General features: G+C 37.2%; 1 protein-coding gene across 1 annotated transcript in view; it reads left to right on the forward strand.

Moving 5' to 3' along the window:
- SEMA3D (semaphorin 3D) overlaps window positions 1–26,804 on the forward strand; it is a 1,474,119-nt gene that overhangs the window by 637,221 nt on the left and 810,094 nt on the right. The window contains exon 6 of the mRNA XM_044088351.1: window positions 5,310–5,400. Within this exon, the coding sequence (XP_043944286.1) occupies window positions 5,310–5,400 (91 nt within the window). The remainder of the gene's footprint in view (window positions 1–5,309; window positions 5,401–26,804) is intronic.

Genomic DNA, 26,804 nt, shown 5'->3' on the forward strand with positions numbered 1-26,804 from the left:
GGTCAGAGAGCTATGAGAAGTGTTCAAGCAAATCAAACGTGTGAAAATCAAAGGGGGGAATATAACATCTTGAAAATTCATGTAAAAGACATAATAAGTATACTATGGCAGAAGATAAATGAGAATTAGAAATAACAGGGAAGAACATGATAAAAAAATAAAACAAACAAAAAAAATAAAACAAACTAAATGAAGGACATGACAAAATAAAGCCATGAAGGGAACAGGGCTACGTGAAGGGAATTACTACAAAATAAGTCTTTTATCAAGTCCACTGGGCTAATGGAAGCCAAGATAAATAATGCATTTTTCTTCAATGTTTCTTCTGTGGTCAGCCTTATGGAATCTCTGCTGGAGAACAGAGACAGACATCCACTGACACAGTGATCATTGGTAGTGAAATGGTATACAATAGGTTTCTCAGTGTCAGTTTTCCGTACTGCCCTACAGTGTTCCTTGAATCAGTTAGCCAGATGTCTCCCAGTTATTCCAACATAAATATTGAAACATTGGCTGTAGATAATTCAGTATATATTTTTATAGAAATGCATGGGAATACCTTGGTAACATTTGCATTACTTACTTTATCCTGGCTAAAATTATGCTATATTAAACAAGTAAAACAGTAGTGGCACTTCTATCCTTAACAAAATAATTCCTCCCTACTTAAAATTCATGTGCAAATATTCTATGTATGAGAAAAAATATGTTTTATTTTTTACATTTTATTTTTTACAGTTCAGCAGCAACTACTGCTTGCTTTTTACGGCTCTTTGACTCTTTTGTCATTTTCATAACAATGTTGTACTTATGCTACTATAGTTTTTTTTCCTACTGTGTACTGAATAATTCTTTTCAGAGGGCATGTTTGTTTGCCAGTCTTCAATGTTCTTTCTTATTTATGTAATTGCTAATTGGATTCGATCAATAACTGCATTGTGTAGCTTCAGATTTACATGGCTTGCTGCTCTGTATTATTTGCTGTTTGTTCAGTTAGCAAATCTAAACAAATAAATAAATAAATAAAAACAGTAAATAAAATGAAAGCTATGTCTATGGCCTTCTAGTTGGGTAACACTGGAAATAAATGTACAGGTACAGAAGCATATTTACAGGCTCTGGTACCAAGTTGGATGGATTTGTTGGAATTGTGTAGACTGCTCCCTGTGATAAGATTCTACTGACTATGTGGTCCATAGTAAGAGGTGATGAGTAGTTTAGAGAAAGTGACACTGATATTAGAGTCAAATTGTAAAACAGGAAAGTTAGCCAAGGTGGCCTTGTAAAGTATGATTACATGGGATTCCTGTCATTTGATTGACAGCACTTTCAATGAGTGCTGTACACTTGAACAAAAAGGAGTGAAACAACTTTCTCCGACACTGGCGTTTTCTTTTTTTTTTTTTCTCCTCTGTCATGTGACCTTGGTTCATAGGTTCATAGGTTCATAGGTTCGTACTAGATTATCTGCCCTAGGGAATTTATAAGCCTAGCCAGAGTGTGTTTGGCATTCGCCACCCATTTTAAATGAATTTTGCTATGCCCTTTTTTGAGGTTAGTATACTGTGCCTCTGTCTAACAGTGACACAGAAGTGATACCTAGGGTAAACCTACTATCTCCCATCCACTCATCAAGATTCCTCTTGAAGAGAGTCAATGAGGGACTCTGCCTAACCTGGACTGGGATTTTATTCCAGAGTGAAGGGAGCCTCTGGGTTATGAATCTGTCCCTCCAGCATGTCCTATTTATTTCAGTGCTGAGGCTCAAGTCTCTCGGCCGTAGCTCGATGGGATTTGGATTTTCTGAGGTGCAGCATGTCCATTAATTCTGGGTTGGACATGGCTTTATTTGTCAGGCACAGATCGCCTCTGAGCAGGCGGTATGCCACTGAGTAGAGCTGGAGTTTCTTTAACCGGGCAGCATATGGCATCTGTTTGAGCCCTTTGATCCTCTTGGTAAGGTACTTTTGGGGTCTTTCCAGTTGCTGCAGGTGTCTGGTAAGGTACATCCCAAAAGGGGCATTGTACTCAATTATGGGCCTGATGAGGGATGAGTAAAGAGGCACGATGACCTCCCCTGATCTAGATGTGAATCCCTTCATGATTAGGTGGGCTATATAAAATGTTTTTCTAACCACTTTGGCCACGTGGTTGTCAAATGAGAGATTGCTATCAACTTGGGTCCCCAGATCCCTAATTACTTCTTCCGTACTTAATGGATTACCACCTATGTGGCAATTTGTGGGCACTTTGTTTTTGCCAAAGGGGATGACTATACACTTTTTGGCATTTAGCTTGAGGCCATGGCTCTGGCACCAGTTGTCTGTTTCTTTGAGGCCCTTTTGTAGGATGCTTGTGTCAGCTGGAGAGTCTATTATGGCGCCCAGTTTGCAGTCATCTGCGAACTTGGTCAGCCACAGTCCTTCCGTGTTAGCCTGTACCTCCGAGAAATATATACCGAACAAGAGAGGTCCCAGGACTGAGCCTTGTGGGACGCCACTTGTAACTGGTTTGGAGTCTGACATGGCTCCAGCAATTCTAACCATGTGGGTTCTGTCCTTGAGCCAGTTTGCAACCCATCTAGTGACATAGGGGTTTATATTTAAGCTGGTGAGCTTATCTATAATGCCCGAGTGGGGTATTGTATCGAAGGCCTTTGCAAGGTCCAGATAGGCTGTGTGGACCACCTTCCCCTCGTCAATGGCCTTGGTGACTGTTTCAAAGAAATCGACCGGATTTAAGAGGCAGGATCTGCCCTTAACAAAGCCAAACTGGGTAGGATCCAGTGTCTGTAGGTCCCCAATATCTTTATTTATGAGGTCCATGATGATCCTTTCCATAGCTTTTCAGACCAAGCTAGTCAAGCTTATGGGGCAATAGTTTCCAGGATCCGTTGAGGCACCACGTTTGTGGAGAGGGACCACTGTTGCTGTACGCCACTCTTTGGGTACATATCCTGTAGTAAGGCTGAGAATGAACAGTAGTTTTATGTTTGGGTTTAGTTCTTCTTGGAGTTCATGTAGGATGCAGCCCGGGACACCGTCTGGTCCCATTGATGCTGTGTTTTTTGCTTTGGAGAGGGCGGCTCTTACCTGAGCATCTGAGATGTCAGGGGGGCAGCACTCTGCTGGGATAGATATTTGCCCTTTTGGTGGGGAAGGGGGGAGTAGGTATATTTAAGTTGGGGGGATGGGAGTTTTGAGGGGGGGGGGATTGCCACCCTGCAGAAAATACATATCTCAGAGGTTTTCTCGAAACTTGTTTAGCTCCTTTCATGTCAGTTGTTCAACACTCAGTGGAAGCTGTGCCTCCTAGCAGTGCAATATCATCTACATTTCATAAATTATTGAGTTGAATAAATTCTAATCATGACAAGACATTCTTCTCAAGCTCAAAATGGTAAAATGCTGTGGATAAGAAAGCTATGTGACTTTCTAGTTTTAAAGGAAGCTGCTGCCTTATCACAGGTATAGAGAACTGACGCTTTAACATCCAGAAAAAGCAGTGAAGTCAAGTTAAAGTGGCAGTGCACTGGTGAAGGGATGGGCTTTAGTGAGCATATCCATTAAGTAGTGGAGAGTTTACGTGTAAGTGTAGGTGGTAGCCCCCCCCCCCCCCCACACACACACACACACATACACACACCAATACACCTTGCATTTAAAACTTGGCACTGTGCCTCTGAAGGAGTGAAAAAATAAATCCAGTTCTACCAATCTCACAAACAGATCAGCATAACTCAGACTCATCTTGCAATCTGTACTGATCTTGCTGACATGGTGAAAACATTTAAAGAAAAAGAAAGCATTTAGACTCAGCATAAATTCTGAAAACAGTGCTATGTGGAGACTGTTGCTTGGTTTCCCAATTATTTAAAAAAATATTGTAGGGCAATCAATCCATCTTTGATCAGGATCACTGTATACAGTGAGTTGATGTCCATAATGAAGAGAATTGTTTGGAGTCACTGAATATTTTATTTTGTCTTTGTTTTATCACTGTAATCATGCATTTTTACCCCTCTTCTGCTTGCTGTATTAATTATGTCCTTCTAGAGGAATTTTCAGGCTCTTATGTTCATTACCTCATTTCGTTAGGGTACACTCAAGTGCAAAAACATTTGCTTCTGTGCATCAGTGCACATGCATATGCCACATGTCTTGTACACACACACACACACACACACACACACACACACACACACACACACACACATCTACTTTTGAGAAATCACAACTTATAAGTGCATATTTTCTTTTTTTATCCATAATGCCCACCAGCCATCAATTATCTCTTAATCAATTGGCCCATTTAAGCCCCAACCAAAGCAAGACCCAGTCATGGAAGGCCATCATCCAGGCAGCCATCAGGGTACTTTTCTTGTCTGACCACTACCTCAGTGGTTGATGTATATGCTCATAGACATATGGGCCTATTATGCCTTCTCTTTTCGGCATGCAAATTCATACACATACCCCATTAAGGCTATCACTTGCTCAAAGCTTGGAGTGAAATGCACATCCCCCTCCCATCGACTACATACCATGTGCCTCTTCCTCCAGTAAATGCTGCCTATTCAGCAAATGCTATGCTTTCCCAGAGTAATGGCAGCCATATCAGGGTCCTTTCTTGCATCCCCTACCAAGATATCTTTGTGAGATAAGATGAAGATATCTGGAAAAACAGTCCTCATAAGTTGAGAAATCAGCCATTAATGATATTAAGGATCAGATCAACATTTTACTGTAAACATGGGTGATATATAAAAGTGATTAGCAAATAAACAAGTGTCTAACTGCAATTAGTAAGAAGTGTGATTTGTTAGGCATGGTGGTGACACTAGGGTCATGACCATACTCTGAGTGTGAGGAGAGCTTGTGCTTTTGGAGTACTCGTGGAGCTTTGCAGTATCACTTTGTAGGGCTAGCAGTGGAGAGCTATCGCTGTGCAAACAAATGCAGCAACATCTGAGTGCATGAAATTGGAATTCCATAGGTTACCCAATGGGACCAGCATGTATGCATATGGTATGATGTTTGAGAATGACAAAGAACTGGTGAAGAGCAGCAATACACCACTGGACAATTATATGTTTATATATGTTTCTGCATCCTTCCGTTTTGCCTTCATTTTGATAATATTTTTCCAGATATAGGCACTTACCCATGAACTCTGTCTATAAATTACCTTAGGTTTTAGTAAATATTTTATTAAAATATGACAAAATTTACATTATAATAAATTGTACTCCAAAGATTTTCTAAAGTATAATTCATTACAGTGATAACAAGTAATATTTTTTATTACAGGAAGTTTTCGAACTGGATATTCAAAGTGTGGAGTCAGGCAGACTGAAATGTCCATTTGATCCCAGACAACAGTTTGCTTCATTATTAATAGGTACAGCATTTAGTATTTATATTATGTTTTGCTGCTGTTATACCTTATATCTTTCTATTGTATCATCAAATTAGCATTTGAACATGTTATGCACTTCTGTTTACTTCTGAAGTTGGAAGGAGTTGTAGCTTGCAAAGACATAGCAGTAATGATGATGTACTATGCTATGCTTTCAGTATTAGTAATGTAGGATTACAGATTTTCCGGAATATTAATAATGTCTGTGTATACCTTAATACAATCTTACTTTGGCAGCAATGTTGGACTGGACTGCAGTATGTAAAACTGAGTTAATAATAATCTTTCTTGAGGTTTTCATACAAGTATGCATCAGAAAGAGAGAGAGAGAGACAGAAAGAGAAAAAGAGTGACAAAAAGATGTAGAGATAGACTGTGAAAACTTTTGTGTCCTGATATTGCTGTAAGGTTTTCACATTTGTAGTGTGCTGCTGGTTTGTGGGATATATTGAGGGAGTAACTAATTAAGAATGGAAGTTATTTCTGGAATTCACTCTCAGGGAAACATAGATAAAAATCTGTGCTGACTGTTCAATATGCCCTGAAACCATAAAAATGCAGTGTGAATTGCTGGGTCTGTCGAGAATGGTGCTGTTGAGAATTCACTAACATTGTAGACACAAGTGCAGCACAAGATTGTACTAAACTTGTGGATGAAGCTAAGATTTAAACAGCCTCATATATGATACTTATTTTGTGGCGTATTTTAGCTTTGAAGGACATGTGGTAAGTGAAGGAGGAAGATTTTCATGGCAGTGTCAACAATTTTAATAACAAGAGTTTAATATAAAAGAGTTAATGTGACATTCCATGGATCAAGGGAGGTGTGGTTACGTTAAATGTGCATGTGTATCTGCATGGATGGATATATATGTGTGTGTGTGTGTGTATACGCGTGTGTGTGTGTGTGTGTGTGTGTGTGTGTGGCATACAATGGCTGAGCAGTTACAATAATCTGATCTTCAGTGCCATAGTTACAGAATGCATATTTCAGCCATTCAGGGTTAATATCATGTCTAAGTAATACCTCTGCTCACCTGCAGATGTAAGAGAAGATGTTCAACAGGTGCTTTTAGCTGATTTAGACAACATTTTCTCTTCATGACATTTATCAAACAAGGAAATGATAATGACAATATAAATCAGTTGTACAATATCTTAGAAGTTCATGGTGACGTTAATAATAAAGAAGGTCACAACTCCTCACCATATCAACTACTAAATTCTTAGAGGCATAACCTAAGTCTGAAAAGAAAGACTGGAAAGGAATTAAAGAATCAGGGTTAGGGACAGATTAATTGATCTAACCCTTTTGTACATGCTATCATTTAATACACTATCAGAATCATACCACACTTCATTAGTACATGATAAATATAGGTTCACTTTTAGCTATATGCAGCAAACAAGTACCACATATTGTGTTGCAATCATGTGGTCATGCAGACAATTCACAAACATTCTGGTGTATTCAAGTTATTAATATATATTTTAGTTTACTTTTTCAACTGGATAATTGAACTGGCTTTCAACCATGGCCCAAGTTCCAGGTAGACAGCAAAATTTAAATTATAGATTCAGAGATATTGTAAAGCTGTTGAGTGTTATGACCATTTACACCTTGCCACTATTCTGCCTCTGGCAATACCTCCTTTCCCAGTTTGGCCATACCAATTAATTGTAGAGGAACTTTGGGAATATATGATCCAGTCATCTTGGTCATATTTAAGTGAAGGTCAAGAGCTGCACTGCTAAATATGCAAGGATGTTTATTTCAGAATTTTGGGAGTTACTAAGTTATAAATCTGGCGCTCTACCATATTTAATTTATATGTTAGTGAAGATTTAGGTTCCTGGGTCAAATATTGGTGTATCTATTGAATATGTGGAAGTACATGAGGTTCAGAACAAGTAGGTCTGTAATGGCACTGTAAGTAAGACAGATGTCCTCTCAAATTCTTTAAAACACTGAATTATAGAATAGAACAAATCACAAATGTATCATGTATGACTGTAAAAATAAAAGAATGGTCTTTGTTAACAGATATATGCTTAGACAGAGCATTAAGCATACCCCCCCCCCCATTATGTCCCAAAGATGTTGCAGGACATGCTCTTTCAATAGCCTATTCATTTTACCCACAGAGTATGTCCTGCAGCATCTGTTTACAAAGACCAGTCTTTTATTTTTACAGTCATACAGCTTATTCCAGGTAGTGTATGAGGAGGGACTTGGTTAATAAGACTGAAGTAACTGAAATGAGGTGGATTGCTAGTCTACAACCTGACAAGCTTCTGGGAATAAATAGGAATAGTTTTAAAGCATGACCGTTACGTCATTGATTGTCTAGTTCAATTGTTAATTTTGATTGTTTTTTAGAGATTTAAATGATGTGTTCTATCCTTTGCAATTTAGATCTGAAGAAGCATGAAAAGTGTGAAAGCACTTATCTGTTGTGCACTGCATTTGTTTTCTACTTGTTTTTAACTTTTTATCATTAACGTTTATGCTATCAGTCATGATTGTTGTTCTGTTTGTTATTTGGTATATTATTTGTGTAGTAAGTCATCCTTTGGTTGCTAGCATTACGGTTTTGTTCATTTTCTGCTTTGTGGTTTTGAGGCAACACATGGCTGAAGGCTTTCAAAGGGGACAGCTGAACTGTGTATTGAACACGGAGGGGAATCCACTGTTGTGACCTAACCTTACTGGCTGTGAAATAATAAAGGAAGAGACAGTTGGTATGGATACTTTTAAGCCAATCCTTAGAGACTTTGAAAACAGTCTTTTTAATGGAGGCTTGCCTGCATTTTAAAGTTATTCCCAGGGACCTTAAAGTTCTGTGAATGCCATCCTATGGAGAAACATACCCCGAACTACATAGGAGATGGCAAACATTGAATTGAGAACTTAGTTTTAATTACATTAGGTTATTAATAGATTTCTTTCGACCTTTAGAGAAAGGGCTTTTTGAAAATTTGAGAAAATGCAGAAAGAATTCCAAGATAAATTCAACTCTGTACCTTTTTTGTCCCAGATTGACACTGTGCTAATTAATGTTGCAGCCTATGATGATTGTTTGCAGCAACAGAAGAAAAATAGAAAATTAGAAAGGGACTTTGTAGTTTTCAAGAATAGGCATATTTTTGTTTGGCCACACACTGTAGACTCTAAAACTCTACCCACTCGTAGAACAGGTTCAATACAATTGAGTGAAACTTCCATTTCTAATGGTAAAGAACAGAGTATTGGCATAAGTTCATTTGCTATTGCTTCAACCAGTCAGAATATGGGGGGAATGCTAGACCTAAGGTTTCCCTGAACAACAAGACTCCTTTTACGTTTTTTCTGGATTTACCAGTGGCAATGAAACTTCCCCAATCAGCGAGGAAAGGACGATCATTGAATCATGGACGGAAAAGGTGGAAGATGTCTCCTGAGCAATGTTTACCAATGAAGGAACCTTAAGGAATATTTCAGAAAGCCTTGTTGTTAAGTCATCTTCATATACTTTAACTGATAAACAAGAGGCTTTATCAAAGAAAGGATTTTCTTTTGTTCCTGCACAGCCATCTAAGGTTAGTGAAGTTATTATAGATCTTAGGCTGTTTGCCAGAGATTTCGCTTTAATTTTTTTTTTCTTTCTACTGGTTTAACAGATGCACCTTCGTTTAATAACCAAGCCTGTTCAATCCACAGCTTCATCCCCTAATTGAAGCCTTTTTAAAGGTTTGTGAGACAGAGGTTTTTAATGAAATTAACAAAGCTCACTCTAAAAATGTTTTTTAACTTAACTTACAATGAAAGGTTGGCTCTGCAACAATTGTGAGATAATTCCAGTATTTTTATTCATTCAGCAGATAAAGGGGGTGATTGACATTCTTGATTCACTGCAGTATATTGATAGTATGTATTAATGTTAGGTGATGATTCTACATATGTCAGGATAACAAAGAATGATGTCAATAACTTTATTTAAGGAGTACATACCCATTAATATGAGCTGTTCATGAACATGTCCCTGACAAAGGAACTGTATGAGTTGTTACTTACTGATAAACCTTTGATTACACCTATACATGGCCTGACAAAAATACACAAGCAATTGATTAATCCTCCTCTGCATCCATAGGTACCAGAATCTCTTTCCATTTTTGGTGAAAATCAGCATAAAGTTGTACAGATTAAGGCATGAGCAGTTATTAAAGATACGAAGACTTTTTACGGACTCTGGGGGACTGTGCTAACCAATGTGATTGTGCCAATGGTAATTTACTTTTAGCCACCCTTGATGTCAGCACCCTTTTTACAATCATTCCTAATGATTTTGGAATTGACTTTATTAAGAGTTTTCTACGTGACAACAGTGATTATACAGATGCGCATATTAATTTAATTTGTACACTATTAGAATTGGTTTTAGAAAACAATGTTTTTAATTTAATTTGTACACTATTAGAATTGGTTTTAGAAAACAATGTTTTTGTTTTTAATAATGAGTTCTATTGGCAAAAATTGTTGCTGCAAAGGGAACACCTTGCACAAACAGTTATGCCAACTTAGTGTTGGCTAACTGGGAAACTGAAACTGTTTTTGCCAATCATGAGTTCAGATCATGTTTGATTTAATATAAGCATTTTATAGGCAATATTTTTATTTTGTGGAGTGGATCCAGTGAATCTCTAAAAAGGTTTGTCACTTTTTTGGAAAGCTGCATTAGGTGTTTTAGATTTACTTTGTTACTCTGGTATGGAGCTAGAATTTCTTGACTTCAGTCTAACACTTAGAGATAATTGGACTATTGATACTTCACTGTATAGGACGGATTGTTGGAGGAATAGTCTTTTATATCGATCATGTATGCACCCCCACCCATATATTCAAGAATGTATTGAAAGGCCAGTTTTTAAGAATGTCCAGGGTGCACACTAATGATCATGACTATTATCAGGCAAATGGTCCGTTAACAAAAGATTTTATACACAGAGTGTAGAGACAGCATGAGGTTAGGCATTCATCATTAGAGGCTCATAGTTTGAAATCCACTAAGGGGAGCCCATATTTCCATAGAGGATCAAAACCTACATAGACAGCCAAAGTTTTTCTAGTAACATAAGTAGGGTACCCTTTACTTATATTAGTGACATTAAGATGGTATATTACATTGTTGCTAAGAATTGGCTGATTATCCTTTCAGATGACATGATAAGAGGAATAGTGTGAGATAGACCCACCTTTGTTTCCAAGAACAAGTTAAGATTTAAGAGACAGCTTTGTTATGGCCACGTAAAAGCAAGACACAAGATCCACCAGGCTGGGTACCTTACCCTGCGGAACCTGCAAAGCCTTCAGTGCAATGTCATGCAGTAATACGTTCATACGTCTTGTGAGACGTTTGACATTTAGTTTTGATTTTTATGCAGATTACAAGACGAAAGATGTAGTTTATTTCATATTGTTCCTTGTCTTCCTTTTCTCCTGTTCTGGGATGGATGTGAGTCACTGCTGTCCTACTTTACTTACAAATTGCTATTTATTAAAATTCTACTGTGATATTTTATTACTTTTTCTCTGTCTATATGTGCAACTGTTTCCTGCATTGAGAATGAAGCATTGTAATTTATTTTAGCTACACTGCTGTGTAGTTCTGAATGACAATAAAGTTTTCTTTGACTTTGTCTTCTTTGACTTTGACTTTGGCTTATTTAGCTAAATGCAGGTCATGCAATGATTTTTTATGTGGGTAAAAGGAATAAGCTATTGAAAGAGCGTGTCATGTAACATCTTGGGGACATAAGAAGGGAGAATATGCTTAATGCTCTGTCTAAGCCCATATCTGTTAACAAGGATATATATATTTTTTTATATTTACAGTCATAAAGCTTATTCCAGATAGTGTAAGGGGAGGTGACTTGGTTAATAAGAGCGAAGTAGCTGAAATGAGGTGGGTTGCTAGTCTACAAGCTGACAAGCTTCCAGGACTGAATGGGAATATTCACTTAAAACCACCTCTGAAAGCACAAGCATTGCGTCATCGATTGTCTAGTTCAGTTGTTAATTTTGATTGTTTTTTAGAGATTTAAATAATCCATTCTATTCTTTGCAATCTAAGTTTGAACAAATCAATAGAAAGATGACATTTTTTCCATCAGCAACAAATTGACATTTTAACAGTTCCAAAACTATCCTATTTCCAGGAATGTTCATACATGCTGAACATGTGAAATAAAGCTTTAGTATTGTTTTAAATACACCAAGACTTCAAAGTAATCCGATGCTGACTCTAGACTAGGTTACAATAAGCAAATTTATAAACATATTATCAAATTGTCTAAAAGAGCTAAATATTTTTCCTATGACTGTTAATGACAGTGTTTTTGATATTTTTGATAATATTTTGGGCACTGTTATTTACAGTGAATTACTGTAGTAGCTTGTCACACAGTGCAAAAATATTACATATATCTACTGACAACCTCAATAATGTCAGAAATATCGTGATGCTTGTTTTGGTCTGCATTGTATTTCTGAGACATTTTGAAACAGTCTTTTAAGCTCATTAAATATTCTCCTTAATTTATTTTTTCTTGACAGATGGAACAGTGACTGAAAATGGGAGTTACCAGATTATATTTGTTTCACAAAGTCTCATTAGTAGGACCCCCCTCCTTTAATTATTGGCCTGTATTATGTACAAATTATGTAAGAGAAAATTAGTAAACTAAACAGAAAAAAGTTTAGAATCTTGTTCCCTAAGAATATTGGATAAGACATCTCATGTTGTTGGTATGACTATATTTGTATGTGAGGGCAGACCTCCTTGCATCCAGGGCCTGACTTTTACATACAGGGATTGCTGTGCAGTAATATAGGCTGATGGCTGGCAGCTTAATAATTTTTATATGGCTTGTAAAAATTTCTAAAAAATACTGAATGCAGAATGTCTTGTGTTTCTTCCTGTTTAAACTTCTTCTTTTTCTTTTGGCTGCTCCCATTAGGGGTTGGCACAGCAGATCATCTCCTTATTCTTGTTTAAAATGAATAATAAAATTAGCTGATATACTTTGCTAGCTGGAAAGAAGGAACATTGAACAATGAATTCTCTAGTGTATCTATGACAGTCCTATAGCAGTCTTGAATCCTAGAAACAGTACCAAATAATCTGTGACTCAGAAATACTAAAAGTAGTATCTGTCAAATAGAAAGAACAATATTGATATCTGATGATGTATGACCATAATATACCCTCCTCAAAATACAAGTAATATAAAAATATTAGATTGTTTTGTGGAGTTTAAACACAATGGAAAATAAACAAAAGATGAGTTAAAAAAGTAAGAGAGGCTGGAAAAAAACATTGCTCTATAACTAACAAAAAAGAAGGATAAAATAGTTCACTAATATCATGGATGTTTTGAATGAAATGTAGTTCAGCAGGTTATAAGCATATAAGGTTAGGAAAAAAGCATTAAATAAGCACTCAGATTGCTGATTATCATGGTAGCCATGAGCAGAGTGAAAATGCATGCCTCCTTACACAGCAGTCCCACGGAAATACTTATACTTATTCATGTTACAACACAACAGTGATTGATTGAGACCACTATGTACTGTTTAAGGGAGTTTCTCCATTCACCATAGTTGTACAGCCACAGAGTTCATGTATACATGTTTGAGGGACACAGATACACCCCACCCAAAAAAAATGTTTCCAGTATGTGCCAATAAAATGAATAGCAATAAATGTTTCATCCATTTGTGACTATTTAACTACATCCTGAGTGACACACTGTGAACTTACAAAGTAGAAATGGACATTTGTTTTAATAGCATTACTTGGAAAATGAAAGGCAGCTATGACACAAGACATAATAAAATTGGAAAAAGAATATTATACAGATTGAAAAAGGTAGGTATGGTTAGAAAAATGAATAACTGCACAAGATGATAGATATGATAAAATCAATATCCTTCATCAATGTCTCACTTTACTACAGAAAAGTGAGTGCCATGGAGTAGATTTTTTCTGCAGATTCTTTTCTTAAACATTATTTACACAGATGATACGAATATATAAGCAAATAAGCAGTATTCAGTCATCACTACCAGCTATGGTGAGGATGCTGAAATAATATTTAAAGCACAGCAAGGTGATGTTAAGCTACCCTGGAACTGGCTGATCACTATCAAGTTAAATATTAATGCATATATATATATATATATATATATATATATATATATATATATATATATATATATAAAACTAGAATGACAGGATATGCCATAGGCATCCTGCACAGCTTCTCACACTTATTTTCAATTTCAGGGGGGGGGGGTTTGGGGGGGGGGACAAAAGGCCAAAAACTAGGGACACATTCTAAACATTACTTGTATAATTTTGGAAATTTGCTAGAATAAAATGTTGTGTTACTACCATGCATTTCACTTCCACGTCTTGAACCCAGGACTGTGTGCAATACATTCAGAGCAACATACCACTATGCCAAATCAACAGCTTCCTGAAATATAGGAAGACTGAAACTTAAATGGCTATCATTTACTGAATTCATTTTTCACTTCTCACCATAGTTCTCAACCTCTTAGCACAAAAAACATGGATAAAGCTGATAATGGGGGAATACAGCCCCAAAATAGGGACAATTTTCAAATACTGATCTTATAAACTTAGAAAATTGTTAGAATAAAAGGTTTTGTGTTACCATTTATTTTCTGAAGAATATGAAGTCTGAAATTCAAATGCCTGTCCTTATTTAGTGAATTCAATCCTTCAGTGATTTGCCAGAAAAATCCTGAAAACCACAGGTTTAATGAGGAACCGAACAAAAATATGAGGCATAAATTCACAAGTGGTGGGGGCTAGGGACTTTAGACTTTTTTTACCTGTACCCAAAGTACAGGGTTTGAGCCTGAGTACCTCTAGCCACCAGGTGTATTAAAGTGGGGGGCATTTTCACACACACCCACCCCTACCTCCATTCATGTTCAGCTCTGCAAGACAATATATAAGCAGTGAAAATGCGAGTGGCACTAAGTGTCTGTTCAGCAGCAGAAACCAGAAATACAAATAAAAGCAGTTCAGATAATATGAGCGGTGGCAGAAACCACTTTTCAGATACCAATTACAAGTGTCCATTCACCAGGAGCATTGCAGATCCTTAAACTAGTTTCCCACTCGCGGATCCATTCAAATCAAACAGTGATGCATGCTCTTGAGCTGAATTGCGTGATGATGTCAGCTCAAAAAATGAAAGCAAAAAAATTTAAAAAGGAAACAATGGAAAAAACTGGGAATGAAGGGGTGCCCTTGGGAATTGTGGCACCCCATTATTTGGACCCCAAAACTTGGTAAAAAACGAGTAATTCGGGATGGATGAGTGGTATGGTAAGAAGGAAAATAATTATTATTTCTTTTCTTTTTTTTTTTTTGCATTTTATATTATATTTGCTCTTTACCCATCACAAACTTGATAGCTGGTCTTTACACATCGGTATATTATGGCAAGCAGAAATTATTGTCTGATGAACACTATATCATTTTTTCACTGCATGCTCATCATGTTTTGTTGCTTGTTTGTTTGCTTGTTTATTTAAATTTGTTTACCAGGGTAGAACATTGATTACAAATAACCATTTGCAAGCTCAGCCCAGGTTATATGAATATTAACAGAAAATTTTACATTATTATTGTGTTAACATATAAAATATATGAGTATAGGAAACTGTGCACATACACAGAGAACAACACATATATTACGTGAATACAGGAAGCTGTGCATTTAGATATTTAGAGATTTACATATTTGTTGCAGTCAAATGTTTCAAAAATGTACATATTTACATAAGAAGAAGCAAGAAAAAGAGGGGAAAAAGGAAAAGGGGAGACTAGGAAGGAGAGAAGGTGGACACAAATGAGGTGGAGAGTAAGGGTGAGTTTAGATTATTTAACTGTATGTAGGTAGGATACCATCTGCTAATTAGTAGGCCCCCACTTGAGTATAAAAGGGCTTAGATTCTGTGGAGTTTTTTTAAAACAGTTAGATATTATCTACCAGGTAGGTCACCAGACAGTTGAGAATAGGTGTGTAAGCAGAAACAGATATTTTATAGGGATCTATGCTGTGAGAATTGCAGAGGTATGTGTCATGCTCTGTATTCACACAGTTGCATTCTTACTACTTTTTTGGAAAGTCCCTGAATTGAGGATTGAAACCTGAGTAGTAAGTGGATTCAACTAGGCCACGAGGAAGTGACTCGTATTATAGGAATGTTATTTCAAAGTATACTCCATCTGGCATCAATGCATATTATGGTATGTCATGGTATTACCAGTACTTGTTTCTTCACCAGGTTAGACTACTATATGAGATATGTGTTACCAGTACGTGTTATCTTATCTTCAATTTTTGAATCCCATGTTATTCGTGTCATCAATAATTAATTGTATTCATGGTTCATAAATGTTTAGTTCCTGCCTCTTTAGTCTGTGCCAAGTGTGAAATAGGTCTTGGATCCAATTTAGTTCTCTGATTAGCAAATATTAGATCAGTAAAACATAGATTGTATGCAAGTGTCAAGCTCTGAAGCAAAATAAGAGTTCTTTGGAAAACCTTATTAATTTCCTTTCTCACTTCTCAGATATCCTGAAACTGTCATTTGTAGCACAGACACTTCTAAAAGTCTAAAGTAAACAACACAAAACCTATGACTGAGTTTTATAGAGCATGGTAGAAATTGTCCAATTTATGTAAGCTAACAGAACAGGTGCATACGTAATTGAGTATTTCAAACATAATCGGCAATCCTTGTTCAAGTTCAAATTTCAGAAGATAAGTATTTTCAGGGTAGGGGCTAGGATCCAGTTAAAATATTAATAAATATCTTTGTATTATCCTAGATATAAGCTGAAAAATATATGGATCAATGTTTTGAGTAAAGAAAATTAAGGCTTCAAAATAATTGCTGTAAAATACATATCTACATAAGTTAAAAACAAAACATCAGACTAGCGCAGTAAACCACAACCATACAGAGATAAGATGGGGTGTCACTGTGAGGGTGGCATATTGATAATGGATGGTTTGATGATAACTCTGCTGACAGAATCTCAACTTCATTAAGTAGGCCCACCGGATGTTTGACTAGTGAAGGCTTTGGCCAGTAACCACCTTTCTCATTTAGTAGGTAGGTTATGGATCTCTACTGCCGCATGTGCAATCAAATTGAATGACTAAGCTATAGAATCATATGGAGACTGCACTCTGTGTGCAAATTGTTACTCTGTTTTCCTTGCGTGAAGATGTTATCACAAGATGAAGTCACATTGCATCCTTCCTTAAGTGCACTTAAGCTACACATGCGTTAGCTGTGTCAAAAAGATCTGCAAGAGGCATATGATAGAAATTGTTCCAGTGCCTTAGAAGCCATTATGGTCTGTAACAGTAAGTTTTCCTGCAGATTAAAGGATAAATGTGGTCTGGGTCTAATGAAAAAAAAAAACAGTTGAAACGTGTGGGTTTATGAATAGATAGATGTCACGGGGACTGCTGCTACAAACATATTACATGTTCAAAAGGTTGTTGTTGTTTGTCTTTCGGCTTTTCCCAGTTAGGGGTCGCCACAGCAGAACTCATGTCCGCTACTGATCGGCAGTTGGTTTTTATGGTGTCGAGTTGCCAGCCTGATACCCAACCTTCAACGAAGGCACGCCCATTCAACGCATGTCTTTTGAGCGCTCACTCGACCGTGGGGAGGACATGCAGACTCCACACAGAAGGCACTCCCAACCCAAGCTGAGAATCGAACGGGAGAACCTCTTGCTGTGAGGCAACAACGCTACCGCTGCACCACCGCAGAAGTATATTACATGTTCAAAAGGAACATGTTAAATTCTGAAATTTTCACACACTGTCTGCAGCTGGGCTGTAACATTGGTAATGTTCCTTTATGGAAGGATCCCATTTATCATTGTGAAAATTTCCAGTAAAGGAGGTGCTTAGCTAGTATGAAGCTGATATCATACATCTTAAGCTCTGTGCAATAAAGTTCACAGATTAAGCCTGCGCTAAACGTCACAGAACTAGCCTTTACAAATCCTTTCAGAGTATATTATAGTATGTTATGGCATAATATAGTTTAGTAGACTTGTCACCCTTACTATTCAACCACTGAGCATAAGAATTCATTGTACTTTCCTTTACAAATCCTTGTAGGTGATCAGAAATTGGAAAACTTTCTTATTTTTCAAAATGTAAAGTCTTCGGATAGTAAACTGCATATGCCAGCTAGAAAACACTGCATATGCTTAGCTCAGTTGTATAATTATTGTCCCCTTGAAAGGGAAGAGAATGAATGAATCTAGGCGTGTGAAGCTAAATTTGCAAATATGCATCATATTCACAACATTCAGGAGTTGGGGCTTTTACTACCCCCAGTCCAGATTGATCTTTAGAGAACAGTTCTATTAGCAACTTTCTTTAGAAATGAAATTGATATGACTGCTAAAAAAGCTAGGACTATCGACAAAAAGCTTATAGAATCTGTGTTCACAAATTGCAGGTATGAAAGATTTGTAAGAGAATATATTAGCGAGAACGTTACTTCTGTGCTATATGGATGCCAAGAAAATACTGGGAAAATAAGGAAAATGACTGTTAACAGTGAAGGTGCTTATATCAGCAGCTCCTGTACTAAAAAGAGTGAACCAAAAATTAACACTGGACCAAAGCATCAAAGCCAGAGCGCACAACACTGACAAAGGAAGGTGATAAAATATCATTGAAAGAAAATTAGAGATTTGTTAGATGATGAGAAGTGTTAAATAAAGGCCACTCAGTGTATGAACTAGGTAGAAAGGGTAGCAATGAAGCAAGATGAAACTGAATGTAACAGGAGATCACAGAAAATTAGTATGCAGTATGAGTTACAGATGCACATTTTTGAAGAGTTGCAGCATTAAAACAGCCAAACAGTTTTAGATCTCTGGGTGAAGGTTTGAATAACGAGTTACTGTTCAGTAGCTCTGCAAAGCATTAGGATGTAATTTTTAGTTTGACATCTAAAAAAATATATGCTTGTCTATTACATGCAATCTGATTTAAAACAATCCTCCTTTTATGTGTTCCAGTAAGCCATTTATGACAAGTAATGTGATTGCTGTGGAAAGCTGATCCTGTGTATCATGAGAATGAATAATTTAGCTTCAGTGTTTCAGATGTCTGCCTGGCTGCTTTCCTCATGTCTGTATTGTGTCAGCACATGATATTAAACAAGTATTTGTCAAATGAAAACACAGTTGCTGTTTTGTACTTAAGTCCTTCATCCCACAGGCCAGCTGGCTGTTATAAGAGGAATGAATAATGAGAAGAGACTGGGTAGCCACACAACCACAAAGATGGCACACATTTCATCAATAACTGCAATTAATAGACAAAGTACAGTAAGTAACTCAGTTAATTCATTTATTTTGTTAATTTAAATACATTCCAGATTCCAGAATGCCAGATGTTCTTGAAAGTCTACCCACATCTTAAGGAAGGATTACCAATACATAGAAACAAATGCAGGGTAAGCTCTCTGCTTAGGGAGTATAGGAGTCATAAAAGCGAAAGGATAATATTTGTTAATATTTGGGAGTTAAAGAAAAAATGGATAAGGATAAATCCAATGCTGTCAACTTTTGTCTGATTCAGCACAAGTCATCAGATTTATTCTAATCCATCCTCGGCACCAATTTGGAGGCTTCTTGCTCCAGGGCTGTGATGCCTCCCCTAGGCATAATTCCCTTAATTACACCTTAGTACCTCAGATCTCATTTGCTGCCTAAAGACTTTGAGTGTGTTCTACAAAGGCTGTATAACTAGTGTTATATCCTTTGAGGGATAACTCCTTTGTCTTCTCTTCCTACATAGAGACTTGTTGCCAGTGGAGGCTGGTGACTTCAAATCAAAGGGGGGCTGTAGAAGACAGCTGAATGGGTGGGGCCAATTGGGAGGGGTGTGGCCAACTAAAAGGGGTGGAGCTATGGCACAGTGGGATCAATGCCGGACATGCTTACTAATTTACATGAAATAAATGCTCAGTCACTATGGCACATGCTGAATGCTCTACACAGCACACATTGTTACATATATATATATATATATATATATATATATATATATATATATATATATATATATATATATATATACAGGTTGGTTTGAACACTTACCTCTGCGGTATGCTGCAAACAGTACTTCATACTCTGTTTCTGCACCTGAGGAGAAGTTGTGGTCTGGTCTGGAACACATCAGGTTATACTGGATTTCTTTTTTCCTCCTTTTCCATGGAGGTTCAAAAGGGACAGTTTAAAGTTTCCCAAGCAAATGCTATTCACATGACCCCACCTGGTTCCAAATAAGTGCTTGTAGTCTTCTCTTTCAGCTGTTCCCATTAGGGGTTACCACAGCAGATCATCTGTTTCCATTTCTTACTGTCCTCTGCATCTTGCTCTATCACACCAACCACCTGCATGTCCTCTCTCACCACATGCATAAACGTTATGAGGCCTTCCTCTTTTCTTCTTCCCTGCCAGCTCCATCCTTAGCATTCTTTTCCCAATATACCCAGCATCCCTCCTCAGCACATGTCCAAATCAACACAATCGCACCTTTGGGCATGCCTTCCCCCTCTTCTCCTTCAGCCAACAGTAGCCAAAGAAAGTGGATAATATTGTTTTTATAATATTGTTATCCTTCTGGTATTTTGATGAATGTTTTTTATGGCACGTTAACTGAGTGGTGTCAATCAGTCATAGATTCAGGGACACACAGAAGCTGCAGGTGAAATGCTTTTTTTAATTTCCCCTTTCATCCCTCCCAGGCCTACAGTGGCTGTGCATCAATGTCCTATTGCACAACTGTATTGCCTGCTTATTACCCTGTTTATAATGTATTTTATTAACATAAAAATGTGGATAATAGCATGAGGTTAGGTTTAATGTGCACAGAATCAATGTTGTTGTTGTATCTTTCGGCTTTTCCTGGTTAGGGGTCGCCACAGCGGAACTCCGGTCCGCTAATGTTTGGCAGAAGATTTTTACATACCGAGTTGCCAGCTCTGACGCACAACCTTCAACGAAGGTACGCCCATTCACGCATGTCTCCACACAGAAGACGTTTTAGCTGAGAATCAGACAGAATAACATCTTACTGTGAGGCGGCAACGCTACCGCAGCACCACCACCGCAGTCAGTTGCACAGAATTAATAAGCTTTCTAAATAATCTTATGCATTATTTCAGAGGTTGTAGAACATGAACATCACATGGACGAAACAGTACTTTGGAAACCCCACGGTTAACATCAATCTAATAATGCAAACAGTGATATAACCACTTGAAACTAAATGCATTTGCAGGCAAGAGTAGACATTTGGATGTTTACAAATACACCTACCTCTCCTTAGCTCCCATTACAAAACTGATAACAAGGTTAGGAAGCAAAACCTGGGTGAGCAACAAAATTCATGTTAAAGCCAGATCAGTGACAAATAAGTTAAACAGAATGTTTATAAGTCTGAATAAAGCTGACAAGTACTTTGAAAACAGTGGAACACAGGGATCTGCTTTCAAATTTAGGCTGTAGAACTTCTACCCCCTACAACTGTTGCTTTTAATTTTGGGCTCCTAACCTTAAAATGTTCAGTAATAAATTTCCCAGGATGTCATATTGTATTCATATTAGACCATGAATAAGTGTAGCCTCAGCAGAGAAAATGTTCACTGCTTACTACACTGAGCAAAGATTTTTCACTGCATCAGGGAACAATCAAAAATTGACTTCCTTTTTTCACCTCTGAGTCCCCAGATTCCAACATGAGGACTGCAGTTGCTGAGTTTAATTGTCATGATAATAAACCAATGAAAATTCTATCAAAAGTAGTTTTTTTTTTTTGGGGGGGGCAGCCCTTAATATATATTTCAACTCCACAAACATTAAAGAGAACTTTGTAAAATAAACAAAATCACTGTCAGCTTGTACAGGAATCAGTGATTAAAAGCTAAAAATCGTCAGGAAGTTGAATTTGATCATATGGAACTTCATTCATTTTGCAATTAACAAGGTGTAGTGTTGCCAGCCATCTTTTTTTCATAAATATACTGATCCACTTGGTTCACCACATAATATGAGATATGCTTTCCACATAGGGGTGGGGAGGCATACATACACTTTTGTTAAGAGATTCAGTTCTTCTGCTTAGGCTAGCTATACAGTTTAGAACCAAAGAGCCACAACAAGCCAGTTAGCAATGCATGATTTCAGAACATGTAATTTTAAAGCACTGCTAAGCCATTTCATCTTGATTGCCGTCTATGGATTACAGTCTACAGATCCTAACAAAAACACCACCAGGCTGTGGAACAGTACCTGCAAGGCTAGAAATGTTAACATCAAAAACTTGTAAGCAAAGCATTATTTTAAACACTGTCACTTTATAGCTGTGAGAAAGCTGTTTCTCTGTGTAAGCCTTCTGAAATGTCATTCACACAATTTGGTGGGATCTCTTGTAACTGCAGTACTTAACCTACCTTTCTCAAATATTATATAACAAAATGAAGCACACTAATACTAATTCCGGATGGAAAAACAGCCACATGTAGTCCGAAGAGAAAATAACTCACTTGATTAATAATCAAGTGAGTTATCTTTGGACTTGATTGTGTGCTTTGCATTCCGGAATTGGTATTAGTGTGCTTCGTTTTGTTTTATCTGGCCAAGATAATTTGCCCTCTTTAATGAGGACTGTAACTTGAATTAAAGTTCACATGCAGTGGAGCACAATGAAAACAAAATAATTAACGCTGCAATTTCTTCCTACATAAAATATAATGTACATAAAATAATAAACAAATATTGCTGTGAGATCAGAGTAGACAGTGGAAGAAGTCTTCAACAATATAACTATTTTATGGTTTAGAACAAAGAACATTGATTGTAGCTATTGAAATGTAGGTATGTTCAAACAAGTAACCTCTGAAAATATTTTTTCAAGCAATTACTGGAACAAAATACTGCTGAGCTGTGTGCTTAAACAGTTAAGGTGTCAAACATAAATAATGCACTGTACTAAGACAAGGCAAACTCCAGTTGTCATACAGGATTACAATGGGCTATGAATGTGTCAAGAAAAATGTCCAGGTAAGTGAACATGTGGTGGGGAAGGGGGCAAAAAGTATGCCTGTAATAAGGTTTCGAAAGGTGAAGAGAATGAGCATAGAAAATGTGCAACATTTATAGATGAGAAGTAAACAGGACAGAAAATAAATTTTTGTGAGAGAAGAACTTATGAGAAGTGTTTGTAGCATATGCACTTAACTACTGAAGTTATAATGTTAAAGAAATTTCATCTTCAATTCCAAGATTTTCTTGTTACATCTGATGGCTTTAGGTGGACAGAACTCCATTTCATCAACCTAGAGAACGATGCTTCACAACATTGATCATGGCTTCTAGATCATTTTAAGTCTTGAGCACCTAACTCATAGCCAGAGAATTCTAATGAAGGAAGGAAAGGACTATTACAAATATTGTCTTTTGCAGGGATGGAGATCTGTTTGTTTTAGAAAACTGATTATTTACATTAACACAAAACTCCATTGCACAAATTTGCTACCAATTTATAAAAGTGTTTTTTATTTTGGTATTTTGAAGGAATTTCTGAAAAAAATGTAAAGTGAATGAAGTAAACATTTTGATTTTATTAGAAGGTAATTTCATGATGAAAACACACATACCACTCATAACAAAATATAAAAGTAAATATGTTTCAGTGTCTTCTTAGTTCACCTGCAGAGTTTGTATGAGCTTAATGTTGTAATTTATATTTAATATGTTATCCCTATATTTTCTGTTTCTTTCTTGTAACTTTGGCAGTCAGGTATATTACCCTGAGACAGTGGCTTTTTAAAGAAGAGAACTGGAGGAGCAGCAACCAAAAATAGTTGCAGCAAGTCAGTAAGTTAGGTTAGCATCGGCTACAGCAAAAAAAAAAAAAAAAAACTCAAGGATACAGAGCCGATTCCAGCACCTATGTCAGTTTTATGTATCTTGCGCTAATCTTCTTCTTTTCCTCAAGCCCCAAGACAAAAAAATAAACTTGCTTCAAGCACCACCAACGACAATGCCAGTATATAATCGGGTAATCCACTAAATCCAAGTTCCAACGGTCCCCCAAACAAACAAGACAAGTACAGTAAGTACTACTTTGCTAAGTGCTACTGATTGTTTTTCGCTCTCTTTTTTGAGAAGAGAGCAAGAACCAATCAGTAGCAATCCAGCCATCCACGTCATGTACGTGCCTGCGGACGTGGCAGTCCGAACCCTCTTCTAATTTACGGTGTGTGTGGTTAAACGGTTTAAACTGCATAGACTTCTGGGCATCACACTGATGCTTTTTCTTTAGTCTGGATGGCCTTTTACAGCAGTCAGATAGTATATGTTCATTGTTAAAAAAAAAAAAAAACGGAAATCGTCGAGCATGCGCAGTACGAGTTCCGGGACTTTGCGGACTTCTCATACTATTGTGTAGGTTAATTTTAAAACACGAAACAAATAAATAATATAGAAATATTTTTTTTTTTTTGGCAAATGAAATGTCAGTTTTCCTGAGAGGGCTGCAGTCCTGCAGTCCGATAGCACGAGCCGCCCCTGCATGTTGCTCCAGCTTTAGCTATAAGATTTAACATTATAAGTGTGTTTTTCCTACCATTAGTTTTCAGATAAGGCTTATGTAGTTAGGATAGTAGCAGATGCAGTTTTTAGTATAGTCTTTACATTTTTGAATACTGCTCATGGTTATAGTCTTAGTACGTAGCTTAGAATGCATTTTTCCAATTAGTATTGATAGCGATTCTTTTGAGTATGGTTATTATATTTCCAGTGTGCCTTCATTCTGATTATTCAGAGTTCTTAAATTAGACAACTGTGTCATGTCAGATGGTCAGGGATTCAATAAGTATACTGACTATTGACAGAAACTTCCTCTTCAGGATCCGCATATATATTGTGTGTGTACTGTTTGGGCACTTCCCACTTCTATACTGAATACCAAGCCTATGCCCCCTTTAGTTCCAGTGCACTTCAGACTAGGAGAGAAAGAAGCTCATAGTCAAGGGCATCCTCCCTCCACAGACAGGGTCTTCTATTTCTATTGCCTCTTCTTCCTCCACTGTTACTTCCCCAGCTGGAAAACAGGTCAAGAGCAGACCCAAAGATAAGCCAAAATAAAAGGAGAAAGAAAAAAAAAATAGTAAAAGAAAAAGAAAAATCAGGCAAAGAAGATTCTGAAAAATCAAGGAAGTCTTCTCCAGATCCAACGGTGACAATTGGGATCCATGCAAATATCACAGAAGGTCAGAATCAACAGGCTTTCTGGTCAGTCCTTCAGCCGCTTGGTCCCATTTCTCTCCAGAACCAGTGAGCCCGAGGTTACATTTCCCTATACTTCACTAGCGGAGGTACTCAAAACCACTTTTGATGGCTTCTTCTACCCATTCATCCAGAAGCCTGACTGAACATTGACAGGATGATGCAGAAGTTCCTCAGAATACAAATCCAGCTTGGGGTTCTCTTGGTGTCATCCCCCAGGAACGTACCAAGTTTTAGTCCACCTAGCCCTCCTCTTATTTCTGCAGTCCCATTCTGTCCTTTGAATTCGACTACCCTGGCTCTGACCTGCCCCAGGGCACCTTTGTCAGAGCCAACAGACTGAGCTACTTCAACTCTGACAGCATCCCTTTCTCATTTGATTCCAATGTGTTCAGATCTGGAATATACTGCCAGGGTTCAAGAGAATGGGTCAACACCAAAGTTGTTGGAGCCATTCCTGCCTCTCAGGGCTTCAACACTCAATAGCTTGGATCTGAGATTGACTTCGGGTCAAGATGCATTGACACCAACATATTTTCTGTCTTTGTATAAGAGGAAGCTTCCAGAGCTGATGGCATGTTCATCCTTCAAGACTTTTGGGGGGGGCCCTGTCAATGACCAGGGAAGAGACACTCAGAGGACAGACCTTCATTTCATAGAAGGTGTAATTGCGATACAACTTTATGAGTCTTGTATGTTTAAAATGGAAGGCTGTATATCTAATTGGTGGTCATGGACCATCCATTAGCAGTAATCATCATTTCGACTGTGACTGTAAAGGAGGATTTCCAGCTGTTTACCTAAAAAATGTAGAATGCGAATTGAGCATAGTAATTTTTTTACTTCGTATAGAGGCTACAGTGATGAACAACAGACAAAAAGCAAAAATCAAGTGATTTGTATTTATCAAATATAGCAAGGTTCCTGGCATTATAATTGGTCAGCACTTGTAATGCATTATCACTTCACAGTGTATTTCAGCACATACAAGAGGAGTATTCCATTACCACTACAAAGTGGGGGAGTTCTTTATCATGGTTAACTGACTGTGTAACTGCAAAATGAAATTCAACTAATAAACTATCCTTTTTGTCAAGACAGTATGACCATGGAGTGGGAGGACATAGGAAAGAATGACCCCATATTGGCCTCCCCCTGTAAAATTAATAATATTAATAATAATAGTAATAAAAAATTATTATATATATATATATATATATATATATATATATATATAGAGAGAGAGAGAGAGGGAGATACTTAAAGATAGATAGATAGATAGATAGATAGATAGATAGATAGATAGATAGATAGATAGATAGATAGATAGATAGATTTTCCTTTTTTATGAGAAATCCATTTCATGGTTACATGTGTAATTAATTATAATACTGAATTACCAATCACACAAAAAGAAGAAACAAACCTGTGGCATGTACTCTACTAGTAACAAAATGAAAACAACCACCAGTATCTGGCAAAGAGACGAAGACAGCAGGAGTAGCAACATAAATCACTTTTTAACATTTTTTTTAATAACTGCAGCATTGTGTCCAAAGCTGGGTAATCTGGATCCTTTACTTGAGAAGAATCTAGCTATGTGCCACTGGTTGGAGTCAATACTCCTTTCCCGATACTGGTGGATGTCTGATATCAATGAAGAGCTAATCTCAAAATGTGTTTTTATTGATATGGTAATAGACTTCAAGGTGGTAGACAATAATCTTGTATTACAAAAGTTATGCAAATTTAACTTTGGAGAGAACACACTAATATGGTTTACAAACTACTAAAGGAGAGATCCTTTCAATCTTATGCTAATACGTGCTCAAACAAAGTAGTATTCATCACTGGAGTACCCCAAGGCTCTGTACTGGGGCCATTACTGCTCTCTCTGGTCATCAAAGACATTACCCTGCACTTTTGTATCATACAACTAGGAATGTAAGCGGATGACTA

This window comes from Protopterus annectens, chromosome 11.part0, assembly GCF_019279795.1.
Source record: "Protopterus annectens isolate FY-2018-M chromosome 11.part0, PAN1.0, whole genome shotgun sequence".
Taxonomy (NCBI): Eukaryota; Metazoa; Chordata; order Ceratodontiformes; family Protopteridae; genus Protopterus; species Protopterus annectens.